General features: G+C 40.2%; 1 protein-coding gene across 1 annotated transcript in view; it reads right to left on the bottom strand.

The window, feature by feature from the left end:
- Positions 1 to 23,834, bottom strand: part of LOC119720079 — a 34,366-nt gene extending 10,532 nt beyond the window's left edge. Inside the window, exons 1-5 of the mRNA XM_038189602.1 lie at positions 21,005 to 23,834; positions 12,909 to 12,970; positions 4,677 to 4,938; positions 566 to 3,895; positions 125 to 296 (exon numbers count right to left, since the gene is read on the bottom strand). Coding sequence (XP_038045530.1) covers positions 125 to 296; positions 566 to 3,895; positions 4,677 to 4,938; positions 12,909 to 12,970; positions 21,005 to 21,248 — 4,070 coding nt within the window. The 5' untranslated portion in view covers positions 21,249 to 23,834. The remainder of the gene's footprint in view (positions 1 to 124; positions 297 to 565; positions 3,896 to 4,676; positions 4,939 to 12,908; positions 12,971 to 21,004) is intronic.
- Positions 23,835 to 25,781: the final 1,947 nt, after the last annotated feature.

Raw genomic sequence — 25,781 nt, 5'->3', positions numbered from 1 at the left:
TGCCAAAAATTTCAACAATTTTATCCGATCTTTAATTGAGAACAATATTTAAATTAAAAAAACCTTGCTGATCAAAGCACACTATTCTTACAAGTTTATGAAGCAAATTTACCCACTGTCTTACCTGTGTTTATTTGTTGTGTTGCTCGTGGGTCTAATGGGTGGTTTCTGTCCGTTGACTGCTTCGTAAAGATCTCCTACAAGTTCCTCCTCCCAGTAGAGATCGCAGAATTTCTCCGAGATGGCATTGTTGAAGGTTTGCCAGCTCAGCTTGCCCAGCGATGTGATGTACTCAGCTGAGTTACAAAGATGGGATAATCAATTTTGATTTGTTCAAGAAAAAAATGTCATCAATTCATGAAGTTATTAAATTCACTTTCAATACCATGACAAATGACAAATTGATACTGTGGTTATAATTTTAGGCTTGAAATCATACTTTGAGCCTATCATTTAAGTCATGTCAAGAATGCAAGATCAGTGGCATCCTCTTTTGGTTTTATCTTGACGTGTGTTTTTAGAGTAAAATTTCATTTTTTCCAAAAAGTGAAAACAGTTCACATACCCATGGCTAAGTCTTCAACTCCATTCTCCAAGTACCCGTCATAGGCAAAGGCTTGTCTGATCAGTTTAATAACCTTCTTGAGCGTCGCATTTCCTTGTAACGCATCGGCAAGCTGTACCTCCGATACTGTAGGTAACTCCTCTCCGCTGGACATGCTATAGCGCAGATTCACCCCACTGTCTCTCGACAGGGAGGACATGGAGATAGGTGATGAGGCGTGATTGTTGGAGGGATCCATGGGACGAGTATCGTCAATGTCATCGGTGGAATAGTTTGGTTTCCTGGAAGCATGGTTGTCGCGCGGCTTGTGGCTTACGTGAGGTCTTGCAGAATGACTAGATTTCATTCCCGATTTCTCCAGAGTTTTACGGGGAACGTCCTTAGTGTCCGTTTTGTGGATGGAAAGTGAAACCTTTGGCCTCTCGCAGGATTTACTTCGGGATTTGGAGTCGTCAAGTTTACCCACTTTATCGTGGTTGTGGGTCTTGCTGCGTTCGTGGTTTCTCTCCCGCGCCCGATCAGGATCACTGTGAGATGAGGATGTTTTGGTTGGTTTCTTGCGTACAACCTTCGGGGAGCTTTTCAAGCGGAGGGTTTCTAGATATGAAGACTCGCTGCTTTCTGACTCACTGGCCTTATTCAGGGCTCCCCTGGCAGGGATCCGTTTAGAAGGCGACACAAAGTGTTTAGGTTTCTCGTGGCGCTTCTTCATCTGTTCTCGTTTCCGTTCAGCAGTATCCTTCCGAGGCATTTCAGGAGTCACGGGGATACAGGTACTCTCTCCATCGCTACTTGCACCAGGACTTTTCAGGCGTGTCCAGTAATTCCGGCTGTCTGTCTTGATGTTCGACATGGCAGTAGTTTTGTTTGCAGAGGTAGCTGGAGTTTTGTTCACAGCTAAGCCTGAAGTAATCACTTGGGACCCTTGGATTGTTACAGTGGATACCTCACCTGGTGTAATGGTAGAATCTCCCTGGATGGCAAGTGACCCTTGAGATAAAGCAGGGGAGGTTTGAGATATTGCAGGGGAGGCTTGAGATATTGTAGGGGAGGCTTGACATATCACAGGTGACCCCTGAAAAACAACAGGGGAGCCCTGGATGTCCACGGGAAGGACGTGGAAGAGTCCAGTGGCTGGGTCCTGTTGAAGTTGGACCTTGAGGGGAAAGCTTGGGATGACAGCCCCACTAGGACTACCTGCCATGCTTGGAACGGCAGCTACAGGAGGGTTGGTTATTGGATGCATGGTTTGAGGACTGGCTAACCTCAATGGCGACATCTGACCAAGGAGGTTGTTCTGATAAATGGCTGCAAATGCAGAGGACTGAGTTGTTGGCACATTCTGTGGCTGATTGGCCAAGATTTCAGAAGCCTTGTTTTGATTGGCTGACAAAGTTTGGTTATTCATTTGAAGGGAGGCTATTGGCTTGACTGTGGTCGGTTGGCTAGATGAGGCTGGGACTTCTGCAATGCTTTGTATCTGTTCAGGTTTGGATGCCGTTTGAGATTCCAGAGATGGCCTGTGAGGCTTCTGGATGGGAGAGAAGGCACTTTCGCGACTAATTGGCGATCCCTGAACAACCTTCACCTTAGCTTTCTGCACTCGAGTCTCTCCACTGCTTGCACTATCTCTGGATACATTCCTCTGATCAGTTTGGGAGCTGCCTTTCAATGTAATTGCCTCTGCTTCTAGAGAAAATTTCCGCTTATCAACTTGGAGGTTTTGCGGCTCTGTAGTCCTCTCACTAGCATTTTCGTCTTTTGTGACAATTTCAGGTTTTGATATAGGAAATAGTGCTGGTTCCACTGTCAAAACAGATTGTTCTGTATTTTTAGTATCTGTTTTGTTTGAGTCTTCCTGAAGTTTTTCAGGGCTCTGGTTGGTTTGATTAGAAGGTGATGGAACTCTGCTTGCCATGGCATCATTTTCAAGTGACTCAAGCATATTAGGGGGCGGTGGTTGCTTCTTGGGGGCTTTCAGATCCATCTTGATTGCCTCCATGGCAGCTTTGGCTTTAGCTTTGGCCTCTGCAACATTTGGGGAACTGGTGGAGCGAGTAAGACTCTTGGTGCTGCCGGATTTCTCGTCAGAGACAATGATTGGAGTGAAGTGAGTTGCGGAGGACACCAGGCTTGCCTGAGCTCGGAAGTCAGCAATGCTGCTTCGGCGATTGGCAAAAAAGTCCTGAAGTTTGTTCAGATCCCGGATGGAATTGTACGACAGGTCCGTTCCAGAGATGCTTTCCGTTTTCCGTCTCGCTCTCTTAGCTGCCATACTTTTGGTTCCTGTGTTGGTTTTTGGGTTCTTCTCCTCTGTGATGTTGTCAAGACTGGAGCGGCTTGATTTAGAGCTTAAGTTTGATTTGCTGGAATGGTTCTGGTTCAGACGGAAAGCTGATGAGCGCGGCTCAAAGGAATGAAAAGCGGCGATGCTGTGCGAGCGTAACGTCCTCTTAAACTCAACAGGACCCTCTGCTTCGGATTCCTCATCGTCCAGCCAGGGATCATCCAAGATCATACCTCCCTCCAGCAGAGAGAAATCCTCCGTACCCAGGGGTGATAAGGGCTCAGTGCTCCCTGAGTTCTCATCTCCACTTTCGCTTCTCAAGTCTCCTGGCACCTCACTTTTCAACCCCGTTTGGTCACCTGTTCCAGTTTCATCACTTTTTTCTTCATACTGCTGCTTGTGTGACTTCAAGAATCTGGCCAGAGCAGCAGAGACTTTAACTGAATTTGGAGTGGAGGCGCCATCGCTATTTGTCCCATCTCCATATGTGTGCACTGCTGACACTGTTATTGCTGGGACATCAGGTTCTGTCTTGGACAAAGGGTAACCTAATGTCACGGGATCGCTGTTTCTCTTAGACCCAAGCCTATCCCCAGAGTAAGAACTTCCCATGGTAGCTACACTGTTATGCCTCTTCATAACAGGGGACCGCTTGTTCTCGGACGTTCCTCTACCACCACCATTTGTGACTTTTCCGGCCCCTGACTGGCTTTCACTAGTGGAGTATATCTTCTTCAGAATGTCCTGGGCTCGTTGTGACAGGTTATTCAGGGTGGCCGCTGTGGGTGCCTCTCTCAGGGGCTTTTCCTCTGGTGGGTCTAAACCCCTAGTCCGTTTCTCGTCGGCCATTTTTACAGTTTTTGTGTTCGGGCTCAGACTCCTCAAAAGGGTTGGGGAAGGGGAAGCAGAAGACGGAATGTTGAAGACATCGGAGGGGCTGAGGGAATCCCAACTCGTGCCATTGCTGAGACTATGTCTTCTGGAGAATAGCACCTGACTAGCTGTGGAAGACCGTCTTCTGTTCAGAAGGGATTCATCATGAGCTGACGAGAGAAAATAAAGACAACAATCAGACTAAAGCTGTGCTTACCCACAATCGACGACTGGGGTTCGAATTCCACCAGGCTGACATGCAGATTGGGGTTTTAGTCCCTTACTGATTATATGGATATTCATAAGAATGTTGAAAGAACGTTGAAAAATTGAGCTTTCTTCATCACTTTCTCTTTACAGATTTTCTTTGGCTTACAATCTGGAGGGCTTAGCTGCTTCTGAGAAAGCCCGCTTCAAAACAAGTATCAAATGAATAATCACATACATGCACACACATGTATGAACAAAAACGTAACTCCAACATGGAATACTTAACAGATGTTGGAATTTTTGTGTAAATTCCATACAATGTGTAATTTTATACACATGTAAAGTGCAGTGTTGTAGGTCTCGAGACCGGTCTCGAGACCAGTTTTTGCCGGTCTCGGTCTCGGTCTCGGGAGCTGTGGTCTCGGTCTTGGTCTCGGTCTCGGACTATCCGGTCTCGACTACAACACTGGTAAAGTGCACTCTTCTTGATCATCCTTTAAAAAAGACATATCTTGTTTACGGCTAACACCAACGTGGTGCTTAAAATCTTGAGGCACTTCATATTACCTCTGTCTATCAGGACATGAGATCAATCTTATGAAGCAGTCTGAGATCAGCGCAATATGTTCTCTACCCTTATTAGGAAACCATACATACTTCTGGTTGGAGTCAAATATCTTGCCCAAGAACACAAGCACCACAAACTCCAAATATTCAGCAAATAAAATCAAACCCAGATACCTGGAAAATCATAGCAGGAATCAATGGAGATTCTCCGTCTGCTGATGGAGGACAGTTGCCGACAGAGGAAAGTGGAAGGATCTCTCAAGTTCCTCTCGCATGTCTTGACGATCTCGTGGACGTCTAGCCTCTTGTCTGGATCCTCCAATGACAGCTGATTGACGAGGTCATACAATGGTTGGCTGATCTCGGCCTCGTCCTCGTCCGGCAGGCAATACTCGGCAGCTTCCAGGAGAGTGCGCGCCAGGGAGTAGAGGTGACCCTGAAGGGTGCGAGAGATTTGGCAATGGGTAATCAATACTCTGGATAAACACTCTTGAGTAAAAGAATCACCCCCGCTGATTGGTTATTAGTTATTCATGAGGGCGCCCAGTTTGGCTGTCTGCAGAGTCTTGGAGGTTCAGAAGGGGTGAGGAATTGCTTTGGGTTTTGTTTATGACTTGGTACGATTTGGAGCCATGTTTGAGGTCTTTGGTGAATCTCAAACAATGACTTGAATTCTGCTGCATCCTAACATGACAGCCTTGAGATCAATGAAATTCAGAATCCAATAAACATAGAGTCAATAATGAAAACTTTACTTACGATAAATCTTGAAGTTGATTAGAAGTGACAGAATATTTTTGTCATCTTGGGTATCAATGCTGGTCGTACCAAAAAGCCATAATATCTGCCAGAGTTTATGCGTATATCTGCATACATTTTGTAAACTTAACAAGTCTGCATTACTGTGTGAATGCACATCTAACTCTGGATACCAATCTAATGGGAATTCCTGAGTAACTAAAATAGTTTATTGACAAAGAGGATTTGGAAGTACAAAAGAAGGAATCAATACTTCTCTGTGGATAGCGTAGTCTGTTAAAACCCAACGCAAGGCAACACCAGATGATGACAAACACTGACAAATTACAATGTGCCAGGAAAAAAAATGACCACAAAATGCACCAATTCAGATATTCAGGGTCGTAGAGAAGTTCTGAGGAAATGGGGAATTGCAGTAAAGAAAGCCAGAACTATGAGTTACAGTTCACAACATAAGACTTTTTTTTCTCAAAACAAATGGGCACTTTCTGTGTTCACTTGAGAAGAGTCAATTTACAGCTTCACTCAATGAATGCATGGCAAATTGATATGGCTCAAAATAACGCTTGATGGGGATGGCCCAATGTATGAAGAAAAAAAACATTCTGCAACAACCACACCCAATATTATACTGGGCACGATTCCAAGACGACATACATTGTGGTTAAGCCGTTGGCAAGTAATGGTGCCTCCAGAAGCCACTCACATCGACCAATATATGATCACAGAGCACAGCCTGAGATCAAAAGCGTTTGATTTTTCCGTAGGGAGGAAAACCAAATGGCCCAGAGAAAAACCCTGGCACAGGAAAGAGCCAACGCACAACTCACATGCATCCGCTGCCAGGATTCGAACCAGGGCCACAGAGGTGAAAGGCGAGCACTTTACGCACAAGCCACCCATGCCACCCAAAAATATCAAGCTGTTCAGCTAGGAATGTAGCAAACCTCCCCTTTCCTTTAAAAAAAAGACTAATTAATTTGACTTAAGGTGAAAAATCAATGAGGAATTTTTGATCTATACAATTTAATTGGACAGGAGAACATGTACATGTACCTGAAGTGGATTTAAGCCTCTACGGTAATACTTGGCCTTTTTTGAGAGCTTACAGAGATAAAAGAAGGGATAAAAGATCTAAAAAAAGGTGTGCTGACAAACAGGGCAGGAGGATCTGATCATTGGTTGCTCGTGGTGAGGATACAGCTATATTCATGATGCCAATGTGGCTCATTGTCCGGGATGAATGAGGCTCTGGCCGTTTTGTGTCACCAGGGATCAATACCTTGAGCGAACGCCAGGCAAGACGATCGGATTGTTGTGATAAGATCTAGGGGATGGCTAAGGACAATCAGCTCCAGTTTCTTTTTTGTCCAGGATTGCTTGATCAAAATGAGTATGGACTAACGGCTGGTGGAAAAATCCGGACAAGAAAACATCAGCAAGGTCGTCTGTTGTTCTGAACTCTTCATTTATGAATGGCCGGCCGGGGGGAAAAACGATAGTGTTTGCTTTTTTTATCAAATTGAACAGCTACCTACATTGTATAACAAAGTGCTTTGAAACCAGCTCTCGGAATTTGTAACATCTACATTCAGTACTTCTTTACAGCGATCCAATACTCAATTTTAAATGCTAGATAATGTAACCATGTGTTTCAACAATCTCTTCATCAAAGTTGTTCACTTTTCTGGCAAAAGAATTAAGTTTACTGGCAGAACGAAAAAAATTTTTAAAGAAATTGAAATGTTCATTGTAACTGTGTGCATTTTACAACTATTCACATTTCCAGGGAGGGGACTTAAGATAAATTAAAAATATGTAGGTCTAATATTCACATTTGTACAAATTATTATATTTGTGTGATTGGAAGTTTAATTGTTAGAATAAAGCATGTATGATCTCATAGGTCAAAAAAAAAGTATGACAAATTCATACTTGTTTATTCTCTGATTTAAAAAAAAAAAATTTGTATCTTGTGAAACAATGTCTTTAAATTCTTAGAAACTGGTTGAATTTCTGTAAAATATTTTAATTTTTTTCAAGTACATGTACATTGAGAAGTGAAAGTTTGTTAAAAAGCTACAGGATATTTTTTTTTTTTTCTGGTTACATCCAATACATCGTCGGTAATGCCCCAAGGCAAAGGTACGAAGAGTGCACCTTTTTTTGTGTCTGAAAGGTCAAATGCGACTTCAACCACGCTTTCAACCGAGAAATCAATAAAATCTGGCCCAATTCCAGACAAACATTCATTTGTGGGATGTAAAAGATCTATCTGGTCGGGCATCCAATGGCATATTCCATTCAGATTGAAATGGATCGCCGTCAAGTTGTGAATGCTGGCGAGAAAACTGGGTCACCACAAGAAGTGGTAATTTCATCCCAGGTGTGCTGAATGATCAGGATTCAAATCTAAAGAATTCAAAGTATCGGGGTGTTCCCCCTCCCCCCCCCCCCTCCCCCCTGAAAAAAAGTATTGAAGGACCTAAGCCTTTCACTTTCATATAAAGAAAAACTGCCTGCGATATTTTTAACTTTCATTTTGGATTTTCTTTTTTGCTGCCCCAGGTGTTTAGCAATGAGTTATTTGCTTCTACATGTAAATGACAATTACAATAATACTCCCAAAAATAAAACAAAAATTGGCAATGTTCAATTATCAAATGATTGATTTCAAAATTTCAAAATATTTTTTTGACCCGACAGTAAAATGGATTTTTGAGGATTCGAGAAAGCTCCTAGCAAATATGTCTAGGGAATTTGTACGAGTAAATAGTTAAAGAAAAACACTGTAAAGTACTTGTATCTACAGGCACGTTTAGTTCACATATACGCTTGTACTTTCACTTTGCAATTCAATATCATATTTGTATCTCAACGCTGGTCGACTTCTTCAATTGCAAAAGGGAGCATGAAGCCTCAAGGATGAAATCTTACACCGTTTTCATGAATTTCAGGGCAGAAGCCGAGGGAAAAAAAGCTTTGTGTTGGATTGATAAGACAGGCACGTGTCAAGGATTTTTAGTCTTAGGATTTTTTATTCAAGCCTTCATCCCTGTCATGGGGAAAAATGTGATACTGTTTGGCAGAACAACAGGTACACTGCAAGCTTGTCAAAGAAATCCAAACCATTGCCAAGATATTTTGCAGTTCCAAAATGGCTTGTTTTTAATCAAATAAACTTGAAATGCACGAACAAGGGGAAATTTAAGAAAGAAAAATACATGCAGACGTCAATCTTTTGGCTCAACAATGTCATGCGGAAAATGATGGTGATTGGCTGCTTTGGCAGAAGCAAAAGTGCGAAAATGTACCCAAAAAATGCATTCTTACAAAAATAAATTATGCAAAACGAAGCTCAGCTTGGCGTGGACAAATCCCTCAATTCTCCTGGAAGAAATTTTCAGGCATAATCCTCCAATTTTTGTTTAGAAACATATCCCTCAATCTTTAATACATGTGTAAATGCTCCAACCTTCCAACCAATCCACAGGTGTGCCAAAAGGTGTGTTGTTGACACAATCGTGACAACAGAAAGTGCCAGACCATGCACTTGTTTACAAGCCCGATTCTGACGAGACAAACATCGAACACCAAACTGAACAACAAGGACAGAAAAGTCAACTGAACACTCTGTGAAGAAAGTCACCGATCATTTGTTAGAGGGACCCATGGGCATTTTTTTGCATGTACTTGGCCCTCCCTAGGGGGCACACAAAACACAAATATTAGCTTTTTTACGACAACCATCTGGCTGATTATGAATGGAATCACTGAACCTATACAATCATTCAGTTGGATCACAAAGAGTTCAAGTAAAAATACAAACTTACAAAGGTTTTAGTCGGCATAGTCAAGTAGTGATGAACTTTACATTAGTGCACCGTGTCCCTATTAGAAAGTTGGACTGAAGCGAAGGCATAAATAAAATGCGCCGATGCATGATTCGTGGCAAGCAGCCACCCCCCATCAATTTTTGGCTTATTTACGCGTAGTTAGCGGGGATTGTTTTGCACTAAATAGAAATCATGCTCACTTCAAACAAATCCAAAGTTGACTGTGGGGTGCGCACATTGACAAATGCAATTTTTTTATGTATTTTCTTCAAACAATTTACAGTATTTTTTCAAATAAGAAAGTTCGATCGAATGAGCTCTTCACCTTTCAGCATTAAATTTGTGTACTGTGAGATTTAAGCAACAGATAACATGATGCATTCAAGATTTCTTCTGGCTCAATCTGGTTACATGGGCCGTGAGATAACCGTAATCTTCCTTTTCAAAGTTGGCAAGATTACAGCTTTACACCAGTGTTCATTTCAGCCAGTATGTACGGTCAAGCAGACAAACTGAATTGGGTTCCAGGTTTCAATCTGGGTCATAATCCCATTTCACTCCTCGTTGCTTAAGGACCAGGACAATCAACCCCCCCCCCCCCCTCCAGTCTTAAGACACTAACCCTTTCACAGATATATGGATGCAGGAAGACGTAAGGTGTACATATTTCAAAATATCTTGTAGTGGGAGGAAAAGAGACAGCCTGATAACAATTTCAAAAGCCAGCCTCATTTCCCCCTCCCCCCCCCCCCAAAAAAAAACCATAGGGGGTAAAGATACAATTGTACCTGTGTTCAACTGTTTCTAATTTGGGCATCTTTTACAAACGGCTTTTACCGGTATTTTGGATTGCTTTAGCGCACAAATACCGGTACATGGTAGATACCGGTAGATACCCCCAACAAGTATCGTAGCCTGATTCCCATCCCCACATTATCAATTTTACCGGTATAATGGGAGCAGGAGCCAGCCTACCCTACAAGAGCTTCATTACTTTTAGGTTGGCGTAGCAATACTTTCCTCGCCTTCCACCGCTGTGACCCGGGTTCAAATCCCACCTAGGCCAATATGTGGATTGGGTTTTCAGTCCCTACCTGATTCCGTGGGTTTTTCCACGAATATTCTTCTGGGGTTTTCCTCCCACCTCTAAAAACTGTAATTTCTTCTCACTGTCTTCTCTCTAGAGGTTTCTTCAGGCTTGCAAGCTGCAGTGCCTAGGGCGCTTTTGAGGAATCCTTGGTTTCATTACCAGAAATGATTACTAATAATAATAATAAACCTGCAAATAAGCACATGTGTATTTTACGAATTTATAAATTAATTACCCCAAGTCTAAACGTGGGCCCATTTTTTTTTTCAGTCGATATCTCATTCAAGTGAACAGTTAATAACTTTTTTATTGCTGAAAAAATAGCAATTTAAAAAAGTAAATCTATTCTTCTGGTTGAAGCTCAAAAAGACAGCACGGACAGTAAATCTTTAAAGGAAATAACATGCCCACTGGTACAGTGTTTACAATCGCACAAAAGAACAGACTAGGAATTTGCAAGGATTTGATGAATGCAGCTTTAAATAGCCGAGGATACTGGATCCACACAAAAAAAACCACTCCCACAAATTACAGGTAGCGTCCATTTACCCTGGTGAGTCGGGAAAAGGCCACTGTTGGGCCAAATACCATTGGACAATTGAAGTACACATTTTATTGTGGCCGGGGTTGCTAAATGGCCAGCTGAACCCTTTGCTGTTTGATCATGATGAGCCCATTAAATTTGCCTCCAAAAAGGTTGGCTCAAAGCGGCCATGGTATCAACCATAGTGTGAAGGAATTTTATTCGGAGTATCTGGCATTTTAACATGTGAATTTAATTTCAAATCCAACAATCTGTAGGCTGACAGGTACTGAGATATGTTCAGTGATGGTCATTAATTTAAAACGGTTCGTTCAGTGAGTCAATGACAAAACATTTAAAATGTTAACTCATAAATGTATTTATTTCGTAGTTGCGGGGACCACACACATGACAAGCAACAGTTGTTGTGGGAGCTAAAGATGCTGTGGGGACAGTCTGAGGTCCCCAGAACTCGATCAAAATTTTCCTAATAATTGAAAACTTCTCCACATCGGTGTCCACACAAATGCACTGGCCCACTGGGCAAAAGTGACATGTACATGTATACATGTACATGAACACATACTATGCCTGCAAAGACTAAAACAAAAACCTTGTCTTTTTTTCTCACTCAACCAATAAAACAGTGACATCCACATGTTCCTGACATGTAACTGTACTCATCATGCTGATCCATCTGCAGTAGGAGTATTTGTGATAACAAGAAACAAACTGGTGCTGAAAATGTGTACAATTTAATTCGAATTGGTGAAAAATTCACACACCTACATTTTGTGCTGGTGTACACCACGAGTACATGATCCATCTACATTGTACATGTATCCACACCAACTAACAAAACTTATTGAACCAAACTTCTTTCATCTGAAGACTTGTACTTACAACTGTGGAGAACTCCTCTACAACCGCTTCAGATTTCTCCCTAAAAGACCGGAACACTCCCGCAAAACCATCGGCTTAACAAAAAGTCCTCCCCTTGCATGTTGCGCTTGTAATCCGGGTATTGTTGGCAAATTCGTGGAGGAGAAATGCCCGACAGCACCGAACGCTCCGTCGACAGCCTTGAGAATTGTTATTCCTGTCTGGTGGGCCGTTGCAACACTCAAGTCCCATTGACGCAAAAGTGGTTGGAGTGATATGATCTCTCTCATCAAAAACCCTCGACTGTCAATTGAACATACTCTCTCATTTAAAGACTGGATCTGATTGACGAGAGTCCACATTTGACTTTTAAGAATCCCAGCAGAAAAAAACACCGACTTCAGCAAGTAATCTCAGATTTCATGTCAAAACTTTCCAAGTTTCATTTTCGAGGTTTTCAGGCAACTCCTTTTACTACAGTTAGTGATGGTGTCAATAGGCAAGTCCTATGTAAATAGAACCAACGAGCAATGGACAAACAACCCCCTTCTCCTAGGGATTAAAAACATGTTCCCATTTGCATGAATACCGTTACCCACACTAGGAACTCATCGTGCATACACAAGCCTGGATTGTCCATTATAGCAACACCCCTTTAAGTTCTCTGACCACAATGCTATTGTCAACAGAACGGTTTCTTGTTTGCTCCTCTTAGGTCTCGATTGATGAGGACTTTTTTTCCCCTGTTCCTTTGGACACCCGCTAGCTCAATTTGCATATTATTGATCCATGCTCTATATATGAACACGCCTCTTTCTTTTTGTTAAATCTGGTTCCAAACAACAGAGGGCAGCAGAGTCAGATTTTTGAAGGCATCTCGAGGAAGTTGTTCTGGTTCTTGACAACAGAGGGCGACAAAGTAAGACGGCATCAAGTTTTCATAATAAGAAAAAAATCAACCTTAAAACAAGAGGGCAGCAGACTGAACATACTTTGCTTGAAAATGTTTCTTGACAAAAGCAAGGTTTACCAAGACACCTGCCTCATTCTGAACAGGAGATGGCGGTAGACTAAGACATATTGCTCACTCCTTTCAAAGATCTCAAGTCTTCAAAGTTGTAGCGACATGCGCATGTCCACTATCAGACCTCCAAACATTAGGTCAATTACCTACATTGTACACCCCATGTTCTCACATTTTTCTTTCACATTTTAAAGAATCTAAATTCTATAATAAAAAAAACATTGATTTAGTTCTGGAAATATCACTTCAGTTTTAAAAGCCTACATTTCATAGATGTGTCTTGAAACCATACCTTGAGTGTCGTACCCCTCTTGGCTGAGTACTCTGGTGGTCTGAAATTATTGTCCACAACATCTGCAAGAAAACAGAGGAAATTAAATATTTTCCTTCAGTTTTTTGGGGGGATAATCTGACATTTAAACACCATTAACCTGAAAAAAATTTAACTTCCTTCCCTAACATTCAAGAAGAGATAGCGTAATGGACGACCGGAAATGAGGTTGTCTCCAAATGTCAATGAAATTGCAAAATAAAAGCAACAAAAATATAACAAATTCAGAGAAATACGTTTTTTGAGAAAAACTGTAAAAAAGTTTCTCAGCTTTTTTCAACTATGTAGTATGTATCCATGACTAACTTTGTTGAATTAAACAATACATAAAAAAACTACTTTTCACAATGGTAAAAAGCAAACAGTTAACACACATTGTAACTTTATGACATTCAGAAAAAAAAGTACATTAAAACCAAATGAAATGTTTTGTAAATTCCAATTCAATAGGAATGCTTTAAAAACAGAACATGTGTCACAGAACATAGAAGTTGAACAACTGAAAACACTTCCTGTCAAACGGTGGCAAAACTCGCGTGCTTGCACTCCCCACGGACAAAGCCATGAATTATATTGAGGCTTTACTAATTCTTTAGTTGCCATGGTGATCAACGAACACAAAACCATGTGATTCATGTAAGAATTCCATTAGCACATGTGAAGTTCACACGGATCAACTCAAAAGTCGGACAGATCCTAAAAGTGTCTTGATAGATGGTGTAAATATCCAACCCAGAACATGTGTAGCTATGCCATCTTAAAGGGACGCATATCTTCCAACAAAAAAAATTAATTAAAATGTATGTATGTACTCCACAACAAGGAATAAGTCAGAGATTCTGGAGTAAGTACCTTCAATTACCGCTATGGACAAATGGGCAAAATCACGACTTAGATTGCTCAACAAGTACACAAATACTTTTCGAAACAGGGGGGGGGGGGGTGTCATCTTGCAGTGATGTTTTATATTGTATTGTAAATGTCTGTTGATCTGTGTACCGGTAATTAAAAGTTTATTTAAATGAATTCTTGAAAATGTTTACATTGTACTCTTAATTGTATTTTAATAGTAGTTTTGTGTGAGCTGGGATCCATATGGAGATCAGTGAGTTTTTCTCACTGAATGGATCACCCAGGATAAATAAGAAATAAATAAATAAATAAATAAATAAATAAATGTACAGCAAATGAAGAATTCTTCCCCTTGTCTTATAAATTTTGTTGGAAAAAAGTTGGAACTTTGAATCAATCAACAGTACCATGTACTTCAACCAGTTGTGACTTAATACCCCACTGAGAACAATGTTTTCTGACATCCAATATGTTACCTCCCTTGTTAGGAGATTAACGATTAAAATTCAGATCAAACTGTTAACATGATTTAGTGGCATGTTACAAAACGTAGGGCCCATGGGCCAACGATGTTTAGACGATTGACTCGTAAAAACTGAAATATTTATGGGTTTTACTTCTAAAACACCTTTAAAGAACAACTACAGTAGTATAATTTTACAAAATATATTGCCCGTATATTTATTCTCACGCACATAAAGGAACCTATCACTGTAGGCCTTATTCACGAAGAAGCCATTTTCGGTCATGTTCCCTGAGTCTATGTTATTAATTGTCAACTGTTGAATGGGATGGTGCCAGACTATTTTATGATTGGAGTGCGTTGCAAGCGTCACTTCCAATTTGTTATTTTTTTTAATGTGGCTTAAAACATTAGGGTATATGTTTCATCACAAGCTTGAATTATTCATCAGAACAGACTGGTGTTAATTTGAAATGAACTTTTATGGCCTATTTCATTTCTACTCGCAAGTTCCAAAAATGAAGAGTTTACCTCACTTTCAATAAAGTCTATTGTACACAACATTTTGAATTTGATCAGTGCAAATATAAAACAAAGGTTGTTTCCTTCCAAGGGAATAGATGTTCTGTGAAACAACACAAAATTGAGTCTCTTCTTTAACCCTGGAAACTCCTACATATTGAGATCCGAATTTGCAGAACAAATGCTTGTTTGACTAGCGGTCATCCCGAGATCTTTTCAACAACCAGACCGGTCAATATCTCTCACGGTCAGTCCCTATTCGGCCGCTATCAATCCATGAATGACTCCCTAATTGCTGCCACTATCTGGAGGCCTTAGTGTTTGGGGAAAAGTTAGACCTACCCGCTGGTTTGTGTGAAAGAACGGGAAATGTTCTATTCAATGACTTGTTTTGAAATTTGTTTACTTAAAAATGTGCTGTAGGAGGTTTGGGGAAACTGTCTAAACTTATGAAGTTATGCTGCAGATTTTCAAAAAGCAAAATACAACTTTATAAGCAGACAATCCAATTTTTATCAAGACTGACTTGTTTCTTAAACTATATGTATGACTATTACACATGTATACGAATAGTAACGCATTGATGTTTGCCAACTTTTCCATTGTTGATTGAAATTGGACCAAAAATGTGTATGTGAAAAAAATTCTATATTTGTACGTGAGGACTCAGTCAATAAGTGGACATTTTTAAGATGAAACAAACTCAAATTTGCATCCAATATGTCTAATCTTCTTTGCACTTACAATGTGCAGTGAAAAGGCAAGTAGTTACCAGTGAAAGTCTGACACAATATATGCAGAGGTCCTAAATTGTTTAATGGCACAGTTTAATTAATTACTTGATAAAGTAATACCCTGACCTATGATGATTAAAACTGGGGCTTTCTCAAAAAAAATCCCTACAATAATCTCTTGTTTGATTGTAATGATCGTCTGATTGAAAACTAGATTGCTGACCTACAGCTTTTCTTTTTTTTGTGAATGGATTAATTATCTGGTCAAGGAGATCTGTACTCAAAAGTCACTCTTTTAATGCCAATCTCACTGAAATAATGCAGTTTTGTGCTCTGGTTTTCGCCTTGAACTATCAATTTCACACTGAATGACACTGACTGTCAGCTGGCTGCCTTGAATGATGTGGCTTAACTTGGCACAGATGCAGTGACCTAAAGAGTTAATCCACTAAAGAGGATTTTGTGGTTTTGTGAAGGGAACCACACAAAAGCCAGTGTTCTCTTTGGCATAATCTCAAAACAGGTCTGTGGACCTCTAGTCTGTCAAGAAATAAATCCACAGTCAGCACAGACCGTTCATGAGCAACTGTTCATCAAGACTTTGAAAAGTGAACTCTGAAAAGTGAACTCTGAAAAGTCAAGGAGAATTGAAACTGGTCATAATCACTCTGAATTTACTTACCCAGGGCTGTTCGGAATATTCCAATATTCAATCAACCGAATATTCGAAAAGCTTTTTGCCGGTTTGAATATCCAACAACAACAACAACAAAAACTACACACAGGTCCTTTGATGTTATTGAAATCATAAAGTTGCTGCGCTTTATTGTCAGATGGTGGTTCGCTGTTCCCATCCTCTTAGCAGGTTAAAACCCTTGACAGTTTGAAAACATGTAAAATACCGTACTGTAAAACCTTCTAGCCGTCCATAATATCGATCGCCACACACAAATTTAAACCGAGGCGCTTTGCGTGCAACTTTCAACCGGCCTGGCACGCAGTTGCAGGTGGCGTGTGTTAAACTTGATCAGAGAGTTTTAAATAATTGAATATTTGGTGGAACACAGTTCCGAATAATACTGCATTATTCGAAAATGGACAGCCTGAACTACATGTAAACCCAGACGTTGAATTTTACTAGAAATTAACACAAAAGCCAAGGGTGAAAGATGAAAAACCCTAGACAATAAATCTCTGTATACGGTACATAATATGGTGCATGAGCTTTATAAAATGCTTGTCTTTTATATTCAGCCAGGTTTTACATAAACTTGGCAGAGTGCAATAATTTTTATCTAAAGCACAAAAAAAAAAAAAAAAAAAAAAACGTGTTGTTTTCAATTTTATAAAACTTGACCGGAGAATGCAGGACGACGGGGAAAAACCCATTAAAAAAAGTACAATGTACACCCAGGTGAAAGTGCAAATTTTTTGTATCTAATGCCGACAGCTTGGGGTTACCTAGCAACCGACGCAGGATAGGACTGTGGGACCGGTGAAGCGAAGCACCAGCCATTGTCAGGGTAGGATAGCCATGTCCGCTGGGACGGATCTTGTTTGTAATTGTGTGGGAAAACAAATTAGGAAGAAAGGTACAGTGACTGGCAAATTGTGGACCATACCCCAGGGGAACATTTCACTCATGACTGACTACCGGAATTTCATATTGATTAGCGTGAACATGTGTATTGAAGTTTGAACTATTCTTAGAAAATTCAGTTGAATTTTTTTTACACAGTGTGGGGTGTACATGTACATGTATGTACATGTACATGTAACAGGTGCTGACTATTTGAACAAGGGTTTCAGATTCAGAACCAACCCCTCATTATTATGAATAATTCATGATAAATTATTGAGCTACATGTATTATAATGCACGGCTGGTAATGTCGCGTTGTAACTGGCACCCAAATTGAACAAATCAATCAAGATTTCTATCCTCCTTCCTACATATTTCTCTCAGCATTTACAATCAACATCAGACAGTGTTTTGCACTATAGTAACTGTAATTGTCTGAACAAACACTACGCTGAGTCCAATTTTGTACTGGCGCATGCTGTATATAAATGTGATGCTCTTGACAAGTGAAAATTGATTTTTTTTTTTTTTTTTCATTTTCTTCCAAGCAGGTTAACCCTCAAAACTGGTATGAACTTTCATCGTGTACACAAAATGTAATAAAAGCACCACTCTTTCATCGTTATTTAGCTTATGGATGCCAACTGCCAGACAGTCTTAACAAAACAATATTATTCTACACATAACCCTAAAGTAACCCCCAACCCCCCCCCCAAAAAAAAATTGTGTTGGACTGCTTTTACAGAGATACACGTGTACAAGTCATTCAGTGTGCAACTTTTCTCAACAAGAGTTAGAACTGAAAAGAAACTTTTTTTCACAAATCTGATTTTATATTTTATTCTGTTAAGAGAACACACTCTTTTATTCTGCATATCCTAACTTTGAAAGGCATACATAGATGTACGTACAGGCCAAGCTGTCTTCAGCAGGTCTCTAAAAAAAAGTTAAACAAAAGAATTAAGAATTTAAGAAATTGCCTTTCAAAAATCTTCCGATTTCTTTTTTTTTTCTCTGGTATAAGTGACCCTGAATAAACCCTCTCCTAAAAGTCTGAAACTATTGATTATACAATGTAGGTTCCTGCACTTTCCGTTAGCTTCACCAACATGTCACGTTCTCATCCCTCATGACGCCAATTCCCTTTCTCTTTCCGTATTGATCAGGACACTTACTTGATAACTTAACGAGGACATTTTGTGGACCAGTTCTCTGTAAGCTGGTTCCCCGGACCACTGATAGCCCTGTCGCTTTTGTGCGGGGATTAAGAGACTAAGGCAACACAGAACAAAAGACAGCCCTTATCATGAAGTCGACTAAGAAAGGCGCGGATCGCCTGGGCAGTTTTAATCGCCAAGTCAGACAGAGTTTGGAAATCGTGGAGGCAGTGCCTGTTGTGCTGCTTTAGGTTTTATTTGAAAGTCAACAATTTGTCAGAAGGGATCAGCTTTGGACAAAGGAGCGACTTGCAACTGTTACTTTTTTTCGTACAAAGGCGGCAGAAAAAGCACAAGCTGAAGTGGCACTCTGCGCAAATTAAGGATCCCAAACAATGTTAATCAATGATCGTTTTGAACAAAAGCCTTCCAAGTACAGTTGATGGCTTTTAAAAAAAGCAAAAATTAAGCAGATTTTTTTTTTCAAGTTTTGCATTGAAACAAGCAACATTAAATACATCAAATGTCACAAATTCACGTACACTTTTCTTAAAATCTAGCACAACTGTAAAGAACATGCACAAGATACAATTACCTCCAGTTAACTGGAGGTAAAATTGTCTACATCTGAAGCTGAATGCTCGGTTTGATATTTTAAACTCTTTAGGTCAAAGATAATAAAACTGAATAATTTTAAGCATTTCTAAATTTGACTATTTGGCCTACATGTAATTTGACCAGTACATCTTGGGTGTCGTTCATGTATGTACATGTACATGTAGTAGGGCCTATGTGGGTCTGTCCACACTAAATGACACAACTGTGTGACATTCAGAAGGAATTTTTAACTGTAAAATTGTTCCCTTATTTTTGCTTGCACATATCTTCCCTATACTTGTTGGTTCAGAAAGATCAAGATAACTTGAGCAGTATTTAAGAAGTTATCAATGGTTAATCTTTAAGATGTAACACAAGATGACCAAATTCAGTAATTTTTGGGTTTAGTATAATTAAGTACACTCAATATCAATATTTAGAACACTTTATTCTTTCTTTTATCTTTGTTATAAATGTATGTGCAATCATAAGACTAGTCCTTAAAGATTTTTACAGTTGGCAGGAGATTTATTCATGTGACAAACGTTACAAAAAATTTCCTTTAAATGGATCTGTGTTTTGTTTCCCAACAAATACAAAGCCACAAAAATGGTACACAGAATAAAGGCGAGAAGTTTTCTTTTATATATTTTTGTTGAAATTTATTGTTGATTAAATGTCAATACCAGCCAGTATCATGTTTGTCACTACATGGACAGACACCGTGACATACGTGACAGCTGAATTAGTCGTTCCTAAATTCTTGTTTTAAAAACACCTTCCATAAAGAGCTTGGAAATTGAGCACATTTTTTATCTTTGATATTTTTTGCTAACCATAATTCAACATGTGAATTGTTTTCTTTCTGTGATAACACCTCTTTTATAACCTGGAAAAACATGAGTTTGCAAGGCATATATGCACGGCCCGCCAGGACCCCTAAAATTTTCTGGACATTTTCATCAAATTTCTCTTTTTAGAGTCAACCAACAACCAAATCCTTTATAATTGTGTAAACTCTCAACAATTGTTCAACTACTATTACCATAACTCAAGTTTATTTCCTGAGTTTCAACACAATTTAAATGAGCGCTAATTGTGATGTTGTGCAGTTGTAACATTTAGTGTGGACAGACCCAAATACTGGTAGTGGGAAAATAAAAAAAATGTCTGACAGTCATCACCCTCGACACAACGCCAAGTCGCCATGTACATTTCATTGACTGATTTCGTACCTTCCAACTTGTTTGCTAAATAAGGCAACCCTGCCCGTCCCATAGGGAGTGCTAATCCATCAGAATCCCTCTCGAAGGACACACATTTGCAATTGTTGACCCCAAATGGCTTTAGGACTTTCTATGACTTCTTAATCAGCAGCATGAATCTGCACATGATTCACACAGTTGAGCGTGTCATACACCATCTACTCTGATTTGGGGAGTTAAATTCATGCTTTCATTCATCAATTCAGAAGGGAAAAGAAGTGGAAAATATTGTAGAGATACCGGTAAATCCCCAAAATTAATCGACATTTAAGATTCAAAGAGCCATCATGGGCATTTCAAAAATATATAAGTATCCACATGAAAGCAGTTTATAGTGCAAAGAAAAAAAACTACATTCATGCATTAGGCCAAAAAAAAAAGTCTCCAGTTTCTGGTACGGAGCTTGTCCAAAAAGTGGTGCGGCGACGCGGCTTTTTTTTTTTTTTTTACCTGACTTTTTTGCTTCAAATGTCGGCTGATGATTGCAAATGGTGCCCGACTAAACTTAGTGCAAATAAATATATGGGAGTCCAGAGAGGCCGCATAAACTTATTCTCAATCATAACCCCATCTTAAAACATGTTAAAATTGTGCAGCAGCAGGATTCCAGTCAAACCAGTGAGTTTGGCGGTTTTAAGACATCATCTTTCATTGAAAAAAAAAACTTTTTCTTTTTGCCGACGCGCATGGCTACGGCGACGCGCGCACATACCAGAAACCGGAGACTTTTTTGGGGGGGCCTTATCCACATAAGGGCAGTTTATAGTGCAAAGAAAAAAACCACATTCATGCATTGGGAAAGTTCCTAATACATGAATGTAGCTTCTTTTTTTTTCTTTTCAGAGTTTTACTTGAAAAACAGTGAATAAAAACACATCATCGTTACCTGTATCAATGAAGCATACACAGCCTCCACCGTCAAACGCCAGCGTGTCCGCACACAGACACAGCTTACTAAACTGGTCCACCGAAGCCCTCCGGAACCCATCCAACGACAGGACGCACTCCTTACACACTGCCCACATCTCTGCCTCCCTGAGACATCCATGACGAAGATCCAAGATGTCTGTCAGTGATACCAACTCTTCGTCTTCTTGGAGTGTGGGTAGCGGCTCAAAGAGATAGCTCATCTCGATGAGGATTTCTTTGCGCAGTTTTCGTCGGAAGTATGGATAATTCACTACGTCATTTTTCCATCGCTAATAGTTTACTCATTCCAAGAACTTGTTCTCAGCTGTGGCTGTTACATACTTGTCTGATTCTTGGGTGGTCCTGTCTCTACGACAGATCGCGGTTGTCATGTCTGATTCAAATTTTGCAAATTAGTTATCACGACTGAAGTCCAATCAGCCACAGACACAAAGCTTGCCACTTGCAACAGATTTGAAAATTCCGTGGACTAAGTCCAGACCATCACATCTGAAGTACAGTGCTTGTCAATCTTGAAAAAACTAGTGCAGTAACATCAATGTCGACAAGTTGCAGTAATGTGTTGTGATGTTAGTTGTTACATTACCGCTACAGAATCATGAAACTTCAATATATTCTCTGGCTGTCCTATTCCAATTGCGGACTTCAATTTTCCAACCGCTGATGTGAAATTCCCAGTATATTTGAAGACAATTTGGCGAAGCGACGACATCATACTCAACAACTTTCACTCACATGCTGTTTATCACAACTAGACCTAACACCTTTTCCCAGTCGCAGAATTACCAATCAAACTTCCAAATTACAAACCCACCACTGGCTACTTTCAAAACACTCCAATTATTCTGGCCTGCAGTGACTTAACTCCAGAGGGTGAATATCCTTTTGTACAAACTCCGGCAAATGAAGCGTGAAATTCCACCGACGCTGAGCTGGCTGGGACAAGGAGAAACCCACGGTCATTTCCATGATGGAACCATTGGAAACCTGCAGACGTCATCTCCGGCAACTGAAGCACTGAATTAATCCCGATCAAAATCATATCGTTTTTGTCCGAGTACAGTAGACCATTTTTAGATTCATATAAGCACACTTGGAGCACTAGCTTAAATGCTGGCGTGTACTTTAAAGCCTTATTTATGCCTGTGTGTATCTGGTTACAGTGTAGCTTGAGTTACTGAGTGTCTTGCTGGCTAAGGTTTCTCGGCAAACAATTCACTTTGTAGGCTCATTACGTCTAAGTAAACACAGGGCTATTGTAAACCTCTTTCGTTCAAACAATGCTTCATTCCCAGGCTGTAGTAGCTACTTGATTCCAGTGCTGGCAATCACACTATTTGATTTGGGCTGATGCTGTAAAAGGCGTTCTGTTGACTTAGTCCGTAGTCACACCCCTGCTGTACATGGAGATGTGGGTTTTGCACAGTTGTCCAGCAAATTTACAGCACAGTAGGCGCAAGGTAGTAGATTCCAAAATGGTTGTAAAACCCTGGCGTCATTTTCATGGCACCAGCGCCCTTTGACCAAATAAAAATCAGTCACGTACAATTAAACCCAGACATCTAGATCACCAAAACCTCTACTTTAACCAGTCCACCGAAACACAGTAAAACTCCTAACACTCCAGTGGCAGTATGCTCTGCTGACTTTGTTGTTGAAAATACAACTGAAAAAAAAAACTCATTACAACTTTCTCAACGCTTCAGAGGCAAAGTGCACAGTGATGTCTCCTCTGATTGACAGGTCTACACATCGGAACTTAATTACCCTAACTGATGAAACTGGATGCACCTTTGTCGGGGGTTAACGCGATGCAGTACCACGGTTATTGTACTCGGGGAGAGCATTGAAAATCAGCTTTCAATTGAGCTGTTGCTACCTGCTGGGCTTGAGGGCAGGTTTCCGAATTCTTTACCCGTTGGAAACTATCGCACAAGTCTCTGAATAGATCTGATCTCCCAAGGGAACGGGTTGTATGAACACAGATTGTTGTATCCAGAGGAAAGTTTGTACAGTTTACAGATTTCACGTGACAACAAAAACGTGTTGTTGCTTTTACTGCTCATTGCTCATCAATGCATCAATTAACAGTCGAAGCTTGCTGAAGCTGTAAAACTGCCCAAATTAGAACAGAAGTGTACTTCAAGAACACATGAAGATGTTTCACATTTTCACTTCCAAACTGAAGAATCTTTCTGACCTTCCTCTGGGCTAAAGATGTGAACATTACTCATCACAACATCAGCCCGACGTTAAAAGTTCTTCTTTGTTTCAACACAGGTCTAACTTATCAACGGCTGATCAAAAATTAGTCCTAAAATTTTGGACTCTCAATACTCTTTATTTGAAGATAAAACAATACTGACATGACTGAAGAATCAATGAAGAAACTAGGAATTTCAGTGCTGAAAACCAAGAATGTCCTCTGCCCACGAAGGTTTCCTCCGGTTCTCAGTGGTCTAACCAATTCAACCACCCGGTCTTTAACCGCCTACGGACCGGTGACTGACAGAACTTCACACCTCGGGAACAAGTCCACCTCCTCTGCCCCACACTCACGGCGCATCGAGTGACACTTTCTCCTTTCAACTTAGCTGATCCCCGGATTAACACAAAACGATCGAAATCCGCCACTTACTTGACCCATTTGCCCTGGGGTACATGACGGTGTGATGTACAGTTATATTTTGCTGTTTTCAAGCCCCTTCAGATGCAAAGTTGCTACATTATTTAAAGTTCTTGAAATCGATACAAGAGGTTTCCATTCATCCGTACAGTTTCACTCATTCTTTTACCATGTGGAACACGCCCTCTATTGACGGCATTGATGCTCTTTTCAGTGTTGGCGATTTCGGACGCAAAGCGTCCACTACCGACAGAGTTTTTGTCATTTTGTTTAAAGAGCTAGCATTGTCCCTTCTTATTTACGTGTGAAGTGCTGAATTCTAAGTAATTTAGTATGAATAGACAACTTAAAATATTACATGGTTATGTGACATGGGCGTGGCTAGATATGCACAATATGAACGAAAACACAAAATGAAAAGTTTGATAAATAAGTTACCAAAAAAATGATAACATACGAAACTACTGAAGTAGAACCAATACCAGAATACATACCACATCCAACAATAGTTTGATAATTCTATATTTAGCTGGTAGTTCTTTACCTAACTCAACTGCCTGCCTTGTAAAAGAAAATCTTTAAAAAAAAACATGGAATACTTTACCCATATTTGAAAGAATGATGTGGTCCACGAAGTCAGAAACTATGTCCATTTGATGCATGGTTCTTCTTGTTTAAAGTCACGTGTTCGGCGATTACGTGACTGAGACGTCTGCACTCAAAAATCACTGTGTCGTTGGTTCGAATTCCTTCTAATGCTTTACAAGCTTGTAGTTCCTGGGAAGGTTTTGGTTCGCTTTCCCAGTCGACATGCAATAATACACTGGCTCTAAATGTTTACTTGCGTAGGCGTGTGAATGTTTCAATATATGTGGAAAGTTGATAATAATTATTTCACCACCAAGTAAACAACGGACGCGCACGAACGAACTTGCACGTCTACCAATGGCTGCGCACATTCTAGCATTGTCAATTTCAGGCGTAGTCGACCGTGTTATAATGTGCCGACAATGAATTGAAGTCTAACGTTGAACCGTGAGTAAATGCCAAATGCGAATGAAATTCCGTCATTCGCTAGTCCTAGTTCCTGTTGGACAGTTCTATTACTGTAGTGAATTGGGGCGTGATAAATATATGTCGACGGGCACAAAATGTCGATAACGATCAGACAATGCTTAAAATGTTACATGCCCTACGTGCCCAAAAATCGTGTTTGTATTTCACAAGCGTTCGCGCTCCAATTTCTGCGTGACTATCAAGTTACAAAACAACTTCGTTTTGAAGAGAAATTGCTGAACAAATGTTTGCTCTAACAGAACAATATCTCATTCAGTTCCGTTTGTCAACATCGTCATTCTGCATCTGAGTATGCGGCGATGTCAAAAACTTAAGCAAACAACCCGCGCTGCCGAAAGTGCGGCAAAAAGCACATCGTTTCGCCCGTTCTCCGCGTTGTCATGGAGATGAATGGAATCGGTCGCCAATGGAAAGGAAGTTTCGATGCCAAAAACACCCAAAACGTGGATAATACGCCCCTCCTGATCCTTAACCACAAATCCTGTGAAATAAGCACACCTGTAGAGCCTGGGGCTGATATTTTCTCAGACCTACAAGAAAATATTGACGAATAATATTAAATGGAGAAAAATTAATGCAACAAACCACAAGGGAAAAACTCAATAATAAAAGAAAGTACTCGCACACGTTGTTTTTTCTGTGACCTTTATCAAATCTTACTTCTAAGACAATTATTATCATTTCACAAAAATAAGGAACTAAATCTCAGAATTCCTCAAATATATCTCATTCGATGGAACCAAAATTATAAAGGCAACAAAAACTACAATTTTTTTTCTGCTTAACATTTTCTTTTTAATTCGTAAAAACAACAGGAACCTGGGTAAAATTATTACTCATTTATTGTCTAGCTAGGCAAGCTAGTCTTATGATGTCAACACTGATCTGCCTGTATTTTACACCCAATAAATACGGGCGATTCCCAATAGTGCGCCTCCAAGAGTTTACAACGCGTTGGCCAATCACAATGCGCAAAATCTGTCGACCCAATGCGCGTTTGGAAAAGGTCGACTGATTTCGCGCATTGTGA

The sequence above is a fragment of the Patiria miniata genome, unplaced genomic scaffold, assembly GCF_015706575.1.
Source record: "Patiria miniata isolate m_02_andy unplaced genomic scaffold, ASM1570657v1 HiC_scaffold_9, whole genome shotgun sequence".
NCBI classification, from domain to species: domain Eukaryota; kingdom Metazoa; phylum Echinodermata; class Asteroidea; order Valvatida; family Asterinidae; genus Patiria; species Patiria miniata.
Note: the sequence above shows the minus strand (reverse complement) of the source record. Positions and strands in the feature narration are given on the sequence as shown.